Source organism: Tripterygium wilfordii, chromosome 22, assembly GCF_013401445.1.
Source record: "Tripterygium wilfordii isolate XIE 37 chromosome 22, ASM1340144v1, whole genome shotgun sequence".
In the NCBI taxonomy this organism is placed as follows: domain Eukaryota; kingdom Viridiplantae; phylum Streptophyta; class Magnoliopsida; order Celastrales; family Celastraceae; genus Tripterygium; species Tripterygium wilfordii.
The window spans coordinates 1,869,684-1,889,749 of NC_052253.1; the positions used below are offsets into that span (position 1 = coordinate 1,869,684).

The 20,066-nt window shown below is 36.3% G+C and overlaps 2 protein-coding genes across 4 annotated transcripts; both read left to right on the top strand.

The window, feature by feature from the left end:
• The first annotated feature begins 9 nt into the window (after positions 1-9).
• LOC119991010 (pentatricopeptide repeat-containing protein At1g62670, mitochondrial-like) lies at positions 10-2,898 on the top strand. The gene is made up of 2 exons (XM_038837179.1): positions 10-1,961; positions 2,319-2,898. Exons 1-2 carry the CDS (start codon positions 10-12, stop codon positions 2,896-2,898), a joined length of 2,532 nt encoding a protein of 843 aa, XP_038693107.1.
• On the top strand, positions 2,534-14,465 carry LOC119990539 (leucine--tRNA ligase, cytoplasmic-like). 3 transcript variants are annotated; one of them, XM_038836507.1, is made up of 7 exons: positions 2,534-2,854; positions 3,787-3,961; positions 4,332-4,422; positions 4,825-4,873; positions 5,421-5,914; positions 13,056-14,114; positions 14,400-14,465. In XM_038836507.1, the coding sequence occupies exons 5-7, from the start codon at positions 5,862-5,864 to the stop codon at positions 14,404-14,406; spliced, it is 1,119 nt and encodes a 372-aa protein (XP_038692435.1). In that variant the 5' UTR covers positions 2,534-2,854; positions 3,787-3,961; positions 4,332-4,422; positions 4,825-4,873; positions 5,421-5,861; the 3' UTR covers positions 14,407-14,465. The 3 variants fall into 3 exon arrangements, with proteins under 3 accessions (XP_038692435.1, XP_038692438.1, XP_038692437.1); XM_038836510.1 differs by lacking the exons at positions 2,534-2,854; positions 3,787-3,961; positions 4,332-4,422; positions 4,825-4,873; positions 5,421-5,914 and adding an exon at positions 12,537-12,766; XM_038836509.1 differs by lacking the exons at positions 2,534-2,854; positions 3,787-3,961; positions 4,332-4,422; positions 4,825-4,873; positions 5,421-5,914 and adding an exon at positions 12,537-12,766 and having other exon boundaries at positions 13,062-14,114.
• The last annotated feature ends 5,601 nt before the right edge of the window (positions 14,466-20,066 follow it).

The window sequence follows — 20,066 nt, forward strand, 5'->3', positions numbered from 1 at the left end:
TAGAACCAAATGTTCTCTTCTTTCAAGATGCAGATATTTAAGGGTCTTTGTTCAGAAACAAAATGCTTGCTCGAATCCGGTTTGTTTAAGAACCGACCTCTTTTTCTGGAGAAGATTTCTTCCAGGCCTTGCCATTCAGCTACTCCGGTTTTTTCGTCCGAAGAACAGGAGGCGTTTCCATTTGCTGCGAGCTACTCAGCCACTCCAGTTTTGTCGTCGGAAGAACAGGATGTGTTTCCATTGGCTGCGAGGGTGGTTAAGTCTTTGGATGGGCAGGTTATAAGTAAAATGAGTTTTCGTAATGCTGTGAAGGTACATGGGTTTCCTTATTCTATTGATACATTTAGGGTTTTTGTTCACGTGTTTGCATCGGTGGGAATGGAAAGGGAAGTATATTCGTTGCTTTTCAATGTTGTTTCCTATTATCAGGCATTCGATCTTGATATGTTTGAGTTGTTTCCTTTTTTACTGGGTGGAAAGCCACCGCATCCAGAAATATCAATTGCTGTCTTTGATGTTCTGATGAAGGTTTTTGCAGCCAATTCCTTGTTTGAGAGTGGGCTCCATGTTTTTTATCAAACTAAGAAACTTGGGCTTACACCCAGTATTCGTTCATGCAATTTCTTGCTCAAGTGTTTGATAGGAAAAAGTAAGGCAGACTCTGCCCGGATGTTGTTTGAAGATTTAAAGACTCATGGCCCCTCGCCTAATGTCTATACTTACAGTATAATGATGAATCTTTATTGTAGAGGACAGAATGTAGACATCAGCCAAGCCACTGATATTCTGGAGGATATGAAAAAGAGCGGGGAAAGCCCTAGTGTTACAACGTACAGCACATACATAAATGGACTTTGTAGAGGTGGTTTTCTTGACATTGCTTTGGGTATTGTTAGGGAAATGGAATGTAGAAAGCATCCCTTGAATAGTTATTGCTACAATCCTGTTATCTCTGCGTTTTGCCAACAAGGTCGCCTGTGTGAAGCATTAGAGGTTTTTGAAGGAATGGAGAACAATGGAATATCACCAGATCACCATAGCTTCGGTATTTTATTGGATGGGTTTTGCAAGCAAGGGGATGTCGAAAACAGCTTCCATTTAGTGCGCAAGATGCTTGTGTCTGGTGTAAAACTGAACATTGTAAACTACAGCTCACTCCTCACTGGCCTCTGCAAAGCTGGACTTCATGATTTTTCACTGAAATTGTTCCGTGGCCTAAGTGCTTCTGGGTACAAACATGACATGATTTCATACAATACCTTGGTCAATGAATTCTGTATGATAGGTGATATGGACTCTGCCAGCAAACTTCTGGAGGAGATGATTCATTATGGTTATGTTCCCGATTCCTTTACTTTTGGGAGTGTGATTCGCGGGTGCTGTGAGGTTGGACTCTTAGGGAAAGCCAAAGAGTTGTTCAATGTGATGAAGACAGTTGGTCTCTTGCCTGGTGTTTTTGTTTGGAATGTCATTGTTGATAGGATCTGTAAGGAAGGGGACTTAGAGCAGGCATTGAAGCTTATCTATGAAATGCAAGATCAAGGTATTCTCCCCAATTCACGTACGTATCATGCTATCATCAAGAGGTTATGTGATGAGAAAATGTCTGAAAAGGCATTGGCATTAATTTCTTTTATGGTCAAGTTTGGTTCACTCCACATAAACTGTTTTAATACCATGATCAATGGGTTGGTAAAACAGTCGCTCCCAAGGGAGGCTTGGAAAGCGTGCAAAGGTATGTTGGGACTAGGAATCAGCCTTGATATTGTCACGTATACAGTGCTTATCAAATTGTTCTGCAGGACAAATGAAATGGAAAAGGCCTGGTTTCTTTTTGCTGGCATGAAAAAAAGAGGTCTGATGCCAGATGTGGTTACCTACACCACTATGATGGCTGGCTATAGGAAGATGGGAGACATGGTTAGGTGTAATGCCTTGGCTGATGAGATGAGGAGGAGAATGTGATATGGATTGGCAATACAGTTGGATTTTGGCCACTTCTCCCCCTTGTTCTATTACTATACTAGTACTACTCTTCTGTACTAATTAAGTCTTGTTATAGATTATGCATTTACCTTTTGTTCTATTGCTATACTAGTACTACTCTTCTTTACTAATTAAGTCTTGTTATAGATTATGCATTTACCTTTTCTATCAACCAAAAGATGAACGAATTCTATAAACCATTACCGACGATGGATTAAATCCCAAACTTGTTGAGAAGAGACCTAAAGCCCACTAAGACAAAAGCCCACAAAGGCCCTTGCTCAATATTTACTTAAATTGCCTTTGTAATTAACTAATCATCGCTCTGGCAGTCTTGGACTCGTCTCTTGCCCTCCTTATCTCTACACCTTATCTTCATTTGTCGATCTTATTCACACAATGGCTGGTCAGTCAGCTGACTCGCAACAACAAGAAGACACAAATCTAGAACAAGAAGACCAAAACGAAGTAGATGAAGATGAAGAAGACCTGAAATGGTCCTCTTCGTCTTCTTCTCCAATTCTGATTCTGACTACGCCTCTTACTCCGAGTATGATTACACTACCGAAGCCCAACAACAGGAACAACAAGAAGCTGACCCGCTTCTCTCCAATATCCGGCAGGGCCGGCCGCCGGGGGAGTGGGATCCTGTTTGGGCAGATGAGGAGGACTGGGAGGTGGTCAATGAGGAGATTCGCGAAGGCAGGGACTCTCCCATTGCGCCATTCTATATACCCTACAGGAAGCCTTATCCTGTCATACCTGACAACCATTACGATATATCTAATCCCAAAGCATTCATTGAAGAGCTGGATAGGATTGAGGAGTTTTTCAAATGGGTCAGCTACATTTTTCCAGATGGAAGCTCGTACGTGCCCTTTTCTTGTTATTGATATTCAGATTGGTTATTGATTATTTTGAGGCAATTGGTTAAGCGTTCTTGTGTTTCATTTCCTTATTTAACGTATGAGGGCACCAAACTTGGTTCATGGGAAGGGATTCTATGTTAGCGAAATGGGTCTGATCTAGTTTGTATGTTATCCACATTATCGGATTGTCTTAGGCTTCCATAGCTTTCTGGTATTTGAACTCTAATTCAAAAGAACATTGCCAAAGACTTGGACTTGGTGTGTCCAAATGTTAGAGAAGACTTAAGTTGTTATGATCTACACAAACACATTTCAATTTACATGTGCCCCTTATGCTACATTAATATGCAGTATGGGGTGGGATTGTGAGGGAGAATATGGTACTAAAGAGTGACAGCATCTCAAACACATATGTCACTGATTAGTCTCACCCTTAATGTATATCTATGCTTGAGGTAAGAGTGATGGAACAATAAATTCGGCTAAGGAGAAATGGTGGAAACTGGAAAGTTTTTTCAACACCATTCTCTTCCCAGAAATTACCACTGCCTTTTCTTCCCCCAATTTGTTGACATGGCCTGCGAGTCAGGGTTGCCATATCTTTTCTGTTGCTCTACCCACCTTTCTCTCAACAGGGCTCTGTTTTTGTACACATAAAAGTGTCAAAGCTGTATAGCAGTTTGTACCTTAAACGTATCCATGAATTTATATTTCATAAAACTTATGTATGTCGCATCACGTGCCTGTAAATGCAGAAATATTTGTATATAAGTTGTTAACTAAAACGAATCAAACTTGGTTATTGCTTATTGAGGGTATATTCTTACAACATAAGCAATCTTTATTCCATATTACCAATTTTTGACTGCTGGAATCTATGTTATTTTTGGTATAAAATTAGCTACTGAGTTTCTTATTCCCATTATGATAGGCCAGAGAAAAAAATGCGTGCCGATGGGCACATATTTTCAAGAGATTTCTTACACCCTGAAGACAAAGAATGGCTGGAAATGGATATTGAAGATACTGTTCAACTTGCAGGAGGGAACTTATGAGATCCCATTTTATGAGAGAGATGCATGGATCAAAGAATTTGGGAGGAAAACGTGAGTATCAATATCCTCTCCCTCCACAGACCCATACATATCCACAGAACGGTTTTGTCGTCAATTCATCACTCGTTCCAGTTAATAATTATTATCCATCAGTATCATTATTTCTGAGTTTCATTGACATTACTGTTGAGAAACCAAGGTGTGTAGGTATTGTGAGGTAGGATGGGGAACTAAGTAGCAGTCAATCATCCAATGGTTGATAGCTCAGATAGTAACTTTGACTCATACAGTACAGTTATCAATGATAGATGTGTTAAGCTTGACAATTCACACTTTGTAGCCTGTAAGCACGCATGTAATGTGCTTTAGTCTTGAAGGTATCTTTTTACAGAATCATTGAGGAATTTTTTTTCTATATCAGGGAAAAGGGTCGGATCTGATATGCTGGCCAGTGAAAGCATGGCAGAATGCATGGATGTGGTATTTATGAAATCAACGAGCGTCCCGTTTATGTGAGTACGAAATCATGCCACTCAGTTTTGAGGTTGTATATTATATTGCTGAACATGCATTATTTATTTTAACTTTTATGGACATGAGGCTTTACTTCGATCTTTATAGTTGATGACATCCTTTTCTTTCTTTTTTTTGTTTTGGTTATCTTGGTTATATGTACACACGATTTAGAAACAATGTAATGAGATTTAAAAACTCAAATTGATCTAATTTGCATCTAATGGTACTATTAGATATCATATTCGGTCGGTAATATCGACTATGGGAATTTTATTTAGGCATACAACCAGCAGTTGTTATTCATTGAACTTCTTTCTGTCTCACATATCTACTGTTGATATTGTAATTGAGCTTAGTATCTCACACGGAAAGTCTTTTGGTTTTTTCAATGCGTGCAGGGTAGGTTCTACTTTGGGGAGCCTTTGGAAGAGACTGACGATTATGGATGTGAGTAGAAAACTTCAATGGTGTCTGATAAATTTTATTTCACTGATTAATGGAAAAATAAAGACTGTACTTAATATATTTAGATGACTTTTTTAAATATGTGCATGCCTATATTTGTTCACGGTCCTTGTGTACTTGATCCAACGACAAACTGTTTTGTGTGGAAAATCAAACATATATTAATCAATGAGAAAATAATCATTTAGCGACATTTCTGACTTGTATTGCTAGTATTTTTCAGAAATCATCCAAAGTTATCTTGCTGGGATGGACTGGTTTATTGAATAGTTCTATGTTTTGCCAAAAAGGTCTAATTTTTTTGTTTTTTTTTTTTTTCGAAAATTTTTTTTAGCAAATCTAACGGGAAGAAGAAAACATTTGTATTCCTATGTGCTGGCAAATGCAAAACTTTTTTTTTTTCTTAATGCTGCTTTAGTCTGCATAGTTGCTGCTTTTCTCCTCCCTAAACTTTAAATTAAAAAATATTTGACCTTTTTTGATGAAGCATGGCAAGCAATTTTATGCTTTACTTCTGTCGAATCTGCAGGACAATCTGAACAGAAGATACAGGCGTTCATTTTCCTATAGTGGGGAATTCACGCTAGGCAGCCTATCATTCCAACTTCAAAGTCTTCAAGGCCAATAGGATTGGTTGGTCATTCAGCTTCCTTGATGTCCGGAAGACAAGTTCTTCCCCAGACAAGTAAATTTGTGGCATCAAATGCAGCATCTCAACTGCCAACCCCTTCTCAGGCCATGACTCGCAGTTTTTCCATTCCGTCAAGCAGTCTTCTGGAGACAACAATGCAGTAGCCCAAGTCAGTTGAAGTCTTGCAGACTGCAGATATGGCTGAAGAAATTGCCTCACCACCTCTAACACCAATATCCTTGACTTGTTCAGTCTCATTTTCTCATGTCTTAATATATTGCTCAATGTGTACAGGTGCTGCAGGTTGATTTAGAGGTAATTTTGGTTCTTGTTTTGGCAATGGTAAGCTTTGCCGGAAGGTCGTCTTTCATCAGTTCAAAGAGCTGCAAATTGTAAATATAACCTTTACCCTTGCTCTTAGCATTCTCATTTTGTTCATGCGAGAGAATTTCATTCACTTTCGTTTTCATAAGCTAATCTGGAGTGAGGAGCATAACATATGATATGTTCTGCAAGAAGCAGAGAGCAATATATATGTGGAGAGAGTAATCCAACCATGCCCCTTCATTACATACTACAGAGAGAGCACATCGACATCATTTAAAGTTCCCTCCTCTTCCATCATATCTCACAAAACCCATAAGCTCTGGTCCTTCCAAGTCTTGGATTGTTACTGAAACTGGATCCAAGCAGACAGCAATAAACAATTGGCAAATCAAATCCTAAGCAGACTAGATTCGAGCATGAAGAATGCTCAAGTTGGACCAATTTGTTGTGAGAACTTGGAGAAGGTGCCCGAGATAGGTAGGAATGGTACCACATAAATCATTGTCTGACAATCATCAAAGTGATCAGAGAACTGATTTTTAAATTATTGCTTGCATGATCTTTAGGCTTCCAAGTGGGGTTAGTTTTTTCTTGATATTGTTCCACTCAGTATGTTAGCTTTTGTGAGTGTCCAAACAACATGACCATGGGCCTGACAACCTGCTAGGTCCAACTGGCCCATTAAGCATACCCTCTAATATTTACTGTGATTATAAAGCCACAAATTCTAGCTTAATTACTACTTTTAAGTATTATTGACCCAAGGGAAATATTACTACAGATTTGACGCTGTCATTTATATAATATTTGGATTTAGGAAATCATTGCTATATATTAATGAAGAACTTGAATGAATTTTGGTTACACGTTGTAACTTGTTCATGCTGCGCAACAATCAAGCAAAGTTTTTCTTTTTTGTTCCTGGTTTGTTTTATATAACGCTCGCCCAGTTTGTATTATGTAACCTTTGTATATGTTCAATGTGCAGTGGATCCAGGATTTGAATTCATTGGGGCATTAAAAAATAACGGGATCCGAGGGCAGTGAAAAAATTTTTAGGTTATTTATATAGCATGAAAATAATCACTAAAAATAGTTTGAAACAATAAAATATTACATCTTTATTTATCACAATTATTCTCTAGAGGAAATGTTTTGGGTGATTTTGTGGGGCTCTTGTAACTAAACCTATATATATTCTATTAGAAACAAAATTGGGTCCAATATACAGATTTATTAGAGATTTTAATGCAACTGCTTATTAAACGGCTGATGTGGTTGTTTTTGTTTCTTGTTTTCATGATAAATTGGGTTTTTTTCTTCTTCAAATTCCAAACCTCCACATGAGTCTGTCACTTGAGGTTGAGGACATAAAAGTTGGCTTAGCTCTGGGGCAAAGGCAAGGAAATCCAATATATAGCTTCTACAATGGAAGAGGAACGTCAAATAAAGAGAAAATGTAAATGGTTGACTTCAGTGAAAGAGTCGCAATTTGTGAGGTGTTATGTATATACCTGAGCAGCTATGATCCTTCAAGAAAAAATAGCTTGGCTTCCGTGGGAGGTGTTATGTATATACCTGAGCAGTTGTGTCTGTGTCTGTGTCTGTGCCACACGTTCACGCTGGATGGCACGTGACTTGTCGCTCCAACATGTGCGTTCACAGACAGTTGACCGGTCCAAGCCTCACGTGAATATTACAGTTACACACCATTTCAATCCAAATAAATCGTGATCATTGGTCCCTTGGCTTCGTCACTCTTCTGCTTTCGCTGCCAACATTCATGACTGTAAAAAGATGAAAGGCCCCTTCAACATTTATTGTTTGAAAGGACAGAAACATCCCCACTAAGACTTTCCATTGAAGGTATAACTGCATGAGTTTTATTGGTATTTCACTCAACTGCATGGCCATGCAAGCAAAATAAGTAGAGGGAACCCCTACTAACTTACACATCCATACAAATGATGTCTCAACTCTTGAGCAAAGGAAAAACAAGTGGGAAAAAAAAAATCATAAAATCCTAAACGCATTCAGTGGAAGATGAAGTAAAAAGGAATCAGACAAATTTTGCACTTAGAATTTCTGTAATCAATAATCGACCATTACTCTTCCACTGCCTCTGGCTATGGCATTTGCCACTGTCGCCGAAGACCTTTTCTACTCCCCACTAATTGGGTAGCGCTTCCTCCAATTCACCCTTCTTTCCCTTCGTTCTCCCTCCTAATCCTTCTCGAACTCGACAAAGTCCAGGGCCGGAGCCACTAAGGGATGAGGCCCCGGATTTCGACAAAGTCCAGGGCCGGAACTCCATAATTATATATATTCTATGCATGACTTTCTAACTTTTATCTGTAGGTAAACCATTGATATTTGTCATTGATGTTAGATACAAAATCATTATGTAAACCGTTGATATTAGATCCAAAATCATTGATAGTTGTCATTGAGAATTCTTAAAAAATTATTTATATCAGGAGGTTAGGAAGACCACGTTAACATGCATCTTGTAGAAATTAATGAAAACCACGTTATTTGTGAAATTTTTTTAAACCTATAAAACGTCCAATTTCATCATTCATTGAATTCGTCATAGTCATACTAAATGTTACATATTTATGAGTTTTAGAAAATATTTTAAATTTGTGTTTTGATGCACCAAATGATGCCTTTCACTTTCGTGATAATTCCCCATTAATGTCTCAACGCCCCCCCAACCACCCCAAAAAAAAATAAATTCTGGAGCTCTTTTGGCTTTTCTAGATGTACCCTCGATTTTCAACTATTATCACAAAAACACCCCTCTTTACTCTTCAACAAATTTTTTTAAAAAAAAAATCATTTTCCCATGTGTTTGACTGTTTGTACGAGATATACACACCAAAATCCCAATGAAAACAAACAATGATTTATTTTAAGACACTGCAGTTTCCAAATGACACAAGGATAAAATTTCATAAATTCGGGGTTTAGATAAAGAGACTAGAGAAAAGTCTGGAGAAAGAAACAACACCCTCTTTACTCACATAGACTAATAAAAAGAGTTCAACCAACCAGTCATTTACTCACATATAGACTAATACACACAGTCCATGTCATACATATATATATATATATATATGTTTGATATGGACCCACCATGTCACACATACAATATACAACCTCCACAAGAACTAGCAGTCTAGCTCTAGTTGCAGCAGGACCACCTCCATCTGTCCCCCATTTGATGCTGTCACATCCTTCATCTGATCTTGGGCTACCCTTTTCGCATTTCGTGTATTTTTTACAGGGGGTTCACGTGGTGTGAAAACTTGTATTGTCGTTAATGGCGTCGGTGGCCGAGTTAGACACAGAGAGTCTTGGAAGAGGTGAAGTGAACGTGTGGGTTAAACGTTTTTTTTCTTTTCTTTTCATCTTTGCTTTCTTCTCTTTTCACTGTTTGTCTTTACATCCCAATGACTTGATAAGACATTACACTGGCAATACTTTTGGAAGAGGCGATCGGAAACTTGTATTCACAAAAACAACTCCACTACCGTACTTGGATACATTCCCCACATGTTGACATTTAATTAAGATAAACCATCAAAACAAAGATAAACTTTGCTTTCTTCTCTTCACTGTTTGTCTTTTCATCCCAATGACTTGATAAGACATTACACTGGCAATACTTTTGGAAGAGGCGATCGGAAACAGACAATACACTGACAATACTTTTGGAAGAGGAGATTGGAAACTTGTATTCACAATAACAACTCCACTACGTGGATACATTCCCTACATGTTGATATTTAATTAAGATAAACCATATGAACAAAGATAAAACACTCAAAAGAAGCAAATTTAAAAGAAGAAAGGAAGCTTCAACACACTGCACGACTCTCTTTCTCCCCCTTCAGCCCTCCCTCTAACCTCCACCTCCTCTAACCTCCACTACAGCTGTTTATCTTCCTCCCTCCCTCTCAGCTGATTCCATAAACTCTTTGAGAAGTTTTTTGTCAAACTCCACTCCTCCACCACCACCACCACCACCACTTGTCTCTGTCTCTGTCTCTGCATTCTCCTCCCCTTTCCTTCTCTCAATCTCTTCCCTAACAGTCTTGCATATTTTGTCGACAAGGGGCCCGGAGTCATTGCTGATCAATCTTTCAAGCCCCTCCTCTTCTTCTTCCTCCTCCACTTCCTCATTCTTCTCTTTCTTTTTCTTCCTTCGCAGATCCGATATGATGTTTTTCGTCTGCTGCTTCTCATTCTCAGACTCTTCAATCCAGCCGGAGCAGCTGGTGGTGGTTCTGGGGGGAATCCTGAGATTCCTTCTTTGAGGCGCTGTCGCGAGTTTGTTGAATCCTGATTTCATATCTGGAGATTCCTTCTTTCTCCGAGGACCTGACCTAGCAAGAATGGAAGAAAGATTGAGAAGAACACAGAGAGAAGAAGAATCCTCTTTTGTTAACCTCCTCAACCTCTCTTGATGGTTGATTTTCCTTTATAGACTAGTGGTGAACCCACGCGCATTACTTTTCTCCCCATATACATATAAGATGAAGCTATTTCGATATTTATCTTTAATTTTGCATATGTATATGTATATTTGTGAAACTTTGAAATGGTTGTTGATTAGAAGTTTCATTTCATTTGTTTGTAGACAAATTGATAACCCATTGTGTCGAATTGAACTTCCCATGCTTATCGTATCTGAAGTGGTGGAAAATTTACTACAATTAAATTTATTTAGAAATCAACTTATTCACATTGTTTATATTAATTTCCCGAATCATTCATAAAGATCCGTTTACAAAGAGTTTTAAAATTATATTTACATAAGCAATCAAAATCTCATACTTTGAAAGTCCATGCACCAAGGAGCTACATTGAGAAACATCATTACCAAACATAAAGAAAAATGAGGTTCATTAATAAAATATTAATGAATTATATTTGCATGATCAATCAAAATCTCATTCTCTGGAAGTCCATATAGCCATCAAGGACCTACATTGAGGAACATCATTAAAAAGCATAAAGAAAAATGAGATTCATTAATAGAGATCATTAAACTAATGATATCTCTACTACTAAATACACATTTTATAGGTTCTATATTTGTGTCACGTTGCAGGATAAGATATTGGCTGTCAAAAGACAACATGCCAAAAACACTGACTCCAAAGAAACTCAAATTGATATATGATGGGTGAAATATGTGTAGGATGAGATGATATACAAATGTAAGATTTAGAATGTAAATTCCCTATTTTGAAAAGGTTTAAGAAAATATAAGAAGATTTAAGTTACCTAAAGGTATTGCATATTGACTATGAACGTTGTCATAGTTGCCTTCTATCTTCCATTTATCTAACAACATTCCGTTCTACTATCCGCATGCTCATAGCCTTATATTTAATTAACTACACTGGTTATCAAATTCAAATGAATGAATACTATTACTAAAGATGGGATTACAATTTTATCAAGCGAATAAGAGCGTAGTTTAAATGGCATATAATGTTGCATGCACATGATCTCTTCAACACGGAACATAAGCCTAATAGTTTTTTCAAAGCATATCATTCATCAAAAGAAATGTCAAAACATGGACACATTCAACAATACGTCAAATTTAGAAAGGAAGCATATCATTCACCATGGATTTAGTTTCATTTACCTTCAAGATTTTCGGGCCCATTCACTCATGGGTTGTTCTCATCCAGCCATATCTCTACAATGTGAATCATGAACTCATCAAAGGTTGATGCAAATAAACCCAGAATCACAAAAGATTTATTTGACAAGAACGAAAATAGAACAATAGTAGAATCACTCCCCGAATATGAACTCAAGAATCACTCTTTCATTCGATTTTCAATGTGTTTTTTCATAATACAAGATAAGATGCTTGAAAATAAAAGCAAAACTACTTTAAATAGGTTTCTAAGTTGTACGTGATTGTAACCGTTGCTAATCTCTAGCCACTAATCACTCTACTCATTAAAGAGCTAAAATCAAGTAAACTGCCTTGGTCATGCCTTTATTTAGTTGCTGAAATCATGCTATTAATCTCTCACGTCAACACCAAGCAAATCCATGCTAGTTGTCTTGATGAATGTGATCCATTGAGGCATCCTTGTATTCTTGATGGGCCCAAGCTTCACATGAGATAAGATCATAATAGTCTATACGAAAGCCCAACCATGTTGCTTGCACCATTACTTCTTAAATATCCATATTGCCTCAAAGGTCCTCCCACAGAAACTTCAAAAAGACAACTAAGTGGGGACTGAAGTATAAATAAGTGAATAAAAGACAATAATCCAATCTATTAATACAGAAGTTGTTGAGTAGGTTTTGCATAAGCCGTACCTGGAGTTGCACAATATAAGCAGCATTAGAAACTGAGGTTTATACAAACATTATAGTGGGACATACTAGATTTCTAAGATATTATAAAACATCATTCCATTAAAAATTTAATCCGTTAAAGTCCCAAAATTAACCTGCAGTTAACAAAAGAAGCCAGCAGAGTCGAGAGAAATAAAGAGTGGGAAACTGCTTGCCTTATAATCGTTGATTTTCCTTTATAGATAGTATTAATTGTATAGTATGTCCTACTTCACCTAGCAATTGCTATATTAATGAAAATAATCGCTTTTTTGAATGTTTGACTTCTCAGCCTAAAATATTGCAAGACTATTTCCTTTTCAATTTGTTACGTTTTTGGTTTTTCTTTCAACGATTCGACAAAATCAGTGAGATTTTGCGAGGGATTTGATTTGTAAGGATTCAATCAATTAACCCTATATAACTCAAACAGGGCTTTGCGAGAGATATAAGGTTCAGTCTTCTCCTCGGATTTGATTCCTTGAAACAAAGCCTGCGACTTGTTCAGCTTCATCTCCATTAATTGTTTCCTCTCCAATGTAAGTATCTAGATGTGATCTGAACTTGAATTTCCGTTTAATTTTTTTTTTTATTTATAATTTATCTTAGATATCATATAATTTTGAATTTAATCTTGGGGGTTTGATTTGGAAGGATTCAATCAATTAGTCATACTTGATTCTATGTGTATTTGCGAGATTGAGGTTGAGGGTTCAGTTTTTTTGTCTGAAAAATCTTTACTTGTCTCTGGGTTTTAAGGTTCAGTCTTTATAATTCACTTCATATTTAAATTTTGACTAGTTTGTTGGTATTAATTGTTGTGTTGAGTGAAAGGGCTGTGATGGCAGCCAAGCGGGCGATAACCATTGCTAGAAGACACCGTCTCCTGCATATTGAATCAAAGGTGCGAAGTTGGTGGGAAGAGAAAAGTTCTCACACTGCATACATGAATACTTTAACAGAGATTAGCACCATGCGATCCTGGCCGTTTAAGACTGGGTCCAAACCCTATCCTTCTCCCGGCGAAGCTATTCGGGTATATTCTGCTGATGCCACCCTATATACTATTGCAAAAGCCAATATCTCTGCTGATCGTGTTCTTGTTCCGAATGTAAGAGTAACTCTATCGTCTATAGTTACGCGTCTCATTAAAGAGATTGAATGGATGGAAGAGTTTCTGGCTGAAGATCAGCCTTCAATGCGAACGGGTTCCTTGTCTTGTTTTGCAGACAGGGCATTTGACAATATGATCAACAGAATTATCAGTCGCGGAGATCCGACCAAGCCTTGCTTCCGTTTTCTTCAGGACTGCAGGGATTTGTACGGATTTGCATGCGGTGGTACTGCTGGGGGCATGAACCGTGATCTACTGTTGCATTATATGAATGTGCAGACCATCCTTGCCGAGCGATTTTGCCCCCACTATGCTGACTATGTTTGGAGAGAGGTTCTGAAGAAGGATGGCTGTGTGATTGATGCGCCTTGGCCAACTGGATCTCTTCCTGATTTAAATATCTATGAAGCCAGTAAGTACTTGTGCAAGGTAATAATGAGGATTTTTAAACACAAGAATATAACTAGAAATCAAAAGAGGTCAATATCGTCATGCCTGATATATGTCAAGGAGCTGAAACATCAAGAAAGGCAAAAATTGTTGCGAAGGTTTCAAAAGTTTTGTAAAGACAAACAAACATTTCCTATGGCGACTCCATCATGGGAGAGAGGAGTCGTAGAGGAGAATATGGACTTGATTAAGACACTCTGTGTTCTTGAAGACTTGCAAGTATTGTCCGTCACTGAACTCGATGACTTTGCTAAAGCTGATCCTCTTTTCTCACAACTCTATGAAAAGCCTCCATCTCCTGGAAGTATCATTTTCTTGGCCAGGTAAATGTAGCTTCTTCTGTGCTTTCAAGTGTGCATGCTTTACGTGTTGTGTTGTGTAAATGGCATTTGCATTAAGTCCTTGATTATGATATGAATTGGAAATGTTGGGAGTTACGTGTTTTATTATTCTGGAAGTTTTGATCGAGATTATTTTTTTTTTGTATTCTTCAAATTTCTTTGAGTGTCTCAAATGTTACCCGTTGCTAGGAATTAGTTTTTCATTCAGCATCTTCTTATGTGAAAGTATCAGTAAAACCTTTTTTTTTTATTTTTATACTAATGCAGATGGTGATGGAGAGTTGAAACACGAGTTAGCTGGTTGGAGAGAGCTTGGAAGAATTGACTAGTATTAATTAAATTAATTTCCGTATTGTTTTATAGTATGTTTGATTTATGTTGACTATTTAGTTTTATGGCATGGAGTTTTAAGTACTTGTAATTGTTGGAGATTTTATTTGAGATGAGAACGAATGAGTTCATATTGGATTGCTTGATTTAATATATATATTTGATATTGTTATTTGTTATTTGAGAGTTTTTTAAAACCGAAATGTGTCGAGTCACATTATTTATTACCAAAGGTCCTCCTGTATGTTCAAATCTTTAATACATAGTTTTGTGTTTCGGCTGCTACTCAAGCTTTTGAGGATCACATCACTTCCTTTTGTGATAGAATGTGATGCATCAGGTATGGGAATTGGAGTTGTACTGCCACAACAAGGAAGGCCAATTGCATTTTTAGTCAATCTCTAGGTCCTAGGAATACGGCTTTGTTAACTTATGAGAAAAAAACTTATTGCTATTGTCACAGCAATCAAGAAGGGGCATAACTACTTTCAAGGAGACACTTTATAATAAAAACTTATCATCAGAGCTTGAAATACTTCCTTGATCAGAAGAGACTGATCTCTCCTCCCTAATGGTTTTGAAGATGGGAGTTGAGAGGTTTTTTTTTAGAGAGGGAGAGAGGCAAAGAGAGGAAGAGCCCTGCCTGTTTTGTATACTCCCAATTCTCTATTGAAACACACAGAGCCCTGCCTGTTTTGTATTGGATTTGGCTTCTTTTTTTTGTGTCTCTCTTCTGGGTTTTTTGTGGTTCAAGTCTTGTTTTCTTGTAAATTTGCTCTTGTTTTCTGATACAATCACAGAATTTGTAAGACACAAGATTTCAGCAATGATTTCTTAAGTTTGTATTTAGAATGAAACAAGGATGCTTTTGACTCAAAAAATCAAGTCCTAGGGACAACAGGCACCATCAAACCTTCCTTCTCAGTTCTCACTGAACCAGCTTCCCCTGAAATGGTTGAAGCTATAACGCTCAACATCTCTCTCTCAGGACTAAATATTTGTATTCAAATCCTTCAACAATTTACCATTCTTTACTTAACAAAGAGAACATGCCCACAAATTTTCGGTAGCATCAGGAAAAACAGTTATCCACAATTCCTGCATCGATACTCTAAGAAGCTGCATAGTTCTGGAGGTGGCGCCACTTACTAGAACAGCAGTGCTCGCTCAATCTTCCAGTACATATTCCAACACTCTAAAACACCACTTCACAACAGTTTCCATTCTGCACCAGAAGAAAATTTTTGTAGTCAAGTCTTTAAGTTTAAAGTTCGTTTATTCTTGATGATATCAACAAGCTTGGTGTATAAAAAATTGCATGGAAATCAATGGAACTGTGAATTACCTTTGGTTTCTCTGTAGGGCTTCATAGCGTGCTTTCAGGTTCAGATATTCCTGCCGGCTGCTTAGCTCCTGCAGTCACACAGGAGACTAATTCATGTGTATATAGCATGTATGATGTATACTTCACATTTCGCAGTAAAAGACCTGATGGAAATTAAAACAGTAATAATTTTAAGAAAGAAATAATACTATAATAGTGACAAAATTTTCTCCTTTTTCTCCCAAGAAAGAACAGGCTTGAGGTTTCAGTAAAATTTCCAGCTGGATATATATGCTAGTCCTTACTTCTTCTAATCACATAATTATCCAGAAGATAGTTACAATTCATTGATAAAATGTTCACCTTCCAAATGATAAGAGTCCACCAAGTACATACATGTGTAATAAAGATCCCAAATTTCCTCCCGCATCATCCATCACCTGACCTACTTCATCCCTGTTTTGCAAGAAAATCGATGGTTTTGCTGTATGAAAATTTTTTTCCTCCTAGAGTTGCTACTTTTGCAATCACTCTAGTTTGTTTCATTATTTATTTGCATATGAAATTCACTACTTGTTTCCACCGTATCAATCTCCTTTAATTCCCTTTCCCTAGTTTGTTTGGTGTTTCTTGATTGGTTATGCATTAAATTTTGAAGTTCAACTATGGAAGGAAAAGGACCTGGAATATGAAACAAAATGTCAAAATTAATGTTTATAGAGTCCTCAAAGGTGTTTTTATAAATTTTATATGCAATAGTTCTAGTTTAAAAAATATATTCTGTTTAAGAAAATGATTTCAAATGAGCCAATACCAAATAGATTAAGACTGTGATGGTGATGATTAAGTAAGGATTTATGCAACCATAAAGAATTTCATATCGCATGAAAAAATGGCCATAAGAGCACAATTTATTCTCTTTACATGTAAAAGTGATCAATAATTATCGGGTATGTGTGTATGTATATATACGTATATGTTTCTATCAGAGTACATGTCTATCAATTATTATATTAATTACAAATCTTTCACTGCATTTGATTTTCACAATGCATGTAGTTTGATTTTATTTATTTTTTATTTTTTGATAGAACAATGTTAATTTCATCCATAGTTATTAGTATAATCCAGAATCATCTCCAAAACAGGAAAGAACAAATTAAAATTTGTTGGGGAAACAATGAAAGGAGCAGGATATATATATATATATATATATATATAAAGGACGCAGCTTTTACAAAAAGAATTTAACTGATCAAAGAAAATATAAGCATTAATAAAAAAAGGTTTGAAGAATAAGTAAAAGAGCTTTGGGGATTTTGTAATATTTCAAAACCTTAATTTGATACAAGCAAAGCTTTCAAAGAAATACATCTCTATTCAACAGAATATGCCTATGCATGCCCATAATAAGCAATTAACTCACCAGAATTTTGTTATAACAATCAATCACGTAAATTATTAAAGCAGTAATTAACTTTCGTAACAGGAAAATAAAATAAGATCTAAATCCCTAATTTGAATCTTTTATACGTTTGTTTGAAACTAATACATATATATATATATATATATATATATATATATATATATTGTTCCATTTCCCATCAAAAATTTGAAGAAAATAATGTGTGGATAGACATTGAACAAAAAGAAATATAGAATAATGATGATGACAATGATATGATCTGGGTTTGGAGAAGGGGGAATTCGGAGATCTTGTGGATATTAGATTGCTCACCATGAAACCCTGTCAATCAACAACAGATTTCCAAACCCATCAAATTGGACATAAATTGACAAATCTATGAGAGAGAGGAAGAGCGAGATCTCCAAGATACAAAACCCTAATCAGCTTCAAGGTATTCTTGGAAAGATCAAAACCAAAACTTGAAGCAGATGTCTCCATCTCTTTGATTGATAGACAAGACGCCATCTAACACACACAGAAAGGGAGAGAGATTTATGATCCAAAAGAAAAGGGGAAAAAAAGAAAAGAAAGTGGGAGCAGCTAATTTTAATGAAAACGTCTGCAACCAGAACATGGGGAAGAGAGCAAGCTCCACTAAATTTTCGAAGGAAGAAAATTGCTAGAAAAAGCAAGGGACAGAGCGATGGAAATGAAAGGGAACAAAAATTCTACCATATTGAAGCACCATCAGATCAGATGATGTGTAGTTGATGAATCTGGAAGCAAAGTAAATACATCTCTTGGATTCCATATATTATCTCTTATGTGTTGAAGCATCAAGAAAGGTACAAATTGTTGTCCTCTACATATTATCTCTACTTATCATGAAAAAGAAAATCCAAATTTCACAACGTCACACAATTATAAATAAAAAAGAAGGGAAAAACAACACATTAAGAACACACTTGTGCATGAAATAGAAAAGATTGCTCTTACACTAATGATATATACACACACACACATATATGGTTTGATGGGTGGAGTACTGGAGTGAGTCATTATCATGGTCTACATCGTAGGACTAGATGTACCTTTTCTCTAGCTACCTCATATATATATTATTATTTTTTTAAAAAAACTATAATTTTGATTATTATATTGACATCATGCTTTGTCACTACCTTACTTCTTCCCCATTGCCCATATTGGATTGTTGACGTCTACTTTACCCCATACAAATATACGACATACATACATACATATATATATATATATATTACATCTTGGCTACTATTTAACTTTAGTCTAATAGAACATATTCACCATTTTCTCTTTGGAAGCAAAAACACACTACGGGCAACGGGTAGCCAAATAAATAGACAACTTAGTGGGTGCCCGTTTTTAATCATTATATGGGCTACCCTAAACTTTTCTTCTAAGCTTAAATCATTAACACATAGATTTTTATTATTAAATTCATGCAACAAAAAAAACAATAATAATAAAAGAAAACTTGAAGATTATGCACTCATTCTTATCTTCTACCCAACAAAATCTCTCTCTCTCTCTATATATATATATACATATAGGACGTCTTGATAGCTATATCTCATGCACGTCTCCTTCATATGTCGCTTTCTTTCTTTCTTTTTTCTTCCAAAAAGAACCCTAATGAAAAAGGTCAATAATATTTGTTGACATTTAATAGTTCTATCCAAGTAAAACCAGACATACAAAACCTAGTTTTTTTCTTAGGAGTTAAGAGGGTCGGCGTTTGTTCACATATCAACATGTATTTATTATTTTGCATGCACATCACACTCATTCACCAACTAATGATGTCGAGAATTATTCAAAAACTTTGAATGATTTTGTTGTAGACTTATAGGTAGCTCGTGCATTGTTTTCCTCATGACGTAAGAGAAATCAACATTTGTATATATACGTAATATGTTATATACATGCCCATTGTAGGAGGTGATGATGTTAAAGGAGAGGGAGGGGCGGCGAAACCAACGTTATTAAGGAATTAATTGCCAAATCAATGGCATCATCAAGAGTTGACCAATATATATATATATGATAATGAAGAATGTTGTGTACGTAACAAATTCCTAGTACTTTATGCAACTACATACTCTTTTATGATGAGGTGGATTATAAACAATTTAAGGTCAACAATTCAAAATGATATTTTTTTTAACTGAGAAACCACTCAAATATTCCCTTCGAATAGCTGAGTAGGCATAAATCTCAGACTGTCGGAACAATCCACACCACGCGGAAAGAGGCCCGGAAATGAGACAATCCCATGAAATCAGGATTTCATAAGAAAATCTCTCAGTTGGTTGGTTCAAACTTCCGACCTCGAGTATGTACGTCTGAAGTCTAGAAAGATAACCAACTAGATAATATATGTACGTATATATGATAATTATCTCTCTATACGTAATATATGTTGATGAGAGAGAGAGAGTTCCTATATGTGACGGGCGTTGTTAGTTAGGTTAACACATATGTGTTTGTGTCGTCCTAATCTCACTTGTCATTACTTCATGGCAAGGCATGAAGTAGTGCAAGAAAACACTAAGCAAATTTCCAAATCATGGCATATATAAGATGAGTTGACCTATATATATATATATATATGCCAACTAACACTTATTCAAGTTAGAAGTTGATTATACAAAACAAAATGAAATGTTGGACTCACATATATAACTGTATTTTAATGTTCTAGGTAAGCAAGACAACATCTTCAAATGATACATCCATGTTCCATCAAGTACAAGCAAGAAATAATTCAACTGATCACATGACATAGTTATTCTCTTTGTCCATTTCTCCAGCTAAGGGTTTTTGTCATTATTTG

Coding starts and splice junctions, on each gene's coding strand:
- LOC119990539 (XM_038836507.1), top strand. CDS start 5,862: ATGGTAAGCTTTGCCGGAAGGTCGTCTTTCATCAGTTCAAAGAGCTGC. Junction 5,915..13,055: donor AGTTCAAAGAGCTGCAAATT/GTAAATATAACC, acceptor TGTTGTGTTGAG/TGAAAGGGCTGTGATGGCAG.
- LOC119991010 (XM_038837179.1), top strand. CDS start 10: ATGTTCTCTTCTTTCAAGATGCAGATATTTAAGGGTCTTTGTTCAGAA. Junction 1,962..2,318: donor GATGAGATGAGGAGGAGAAT/GTGATATGGATT, acceptor TCGCTCTGGCAG/TCTTGGACTCGTCTCTTGCC.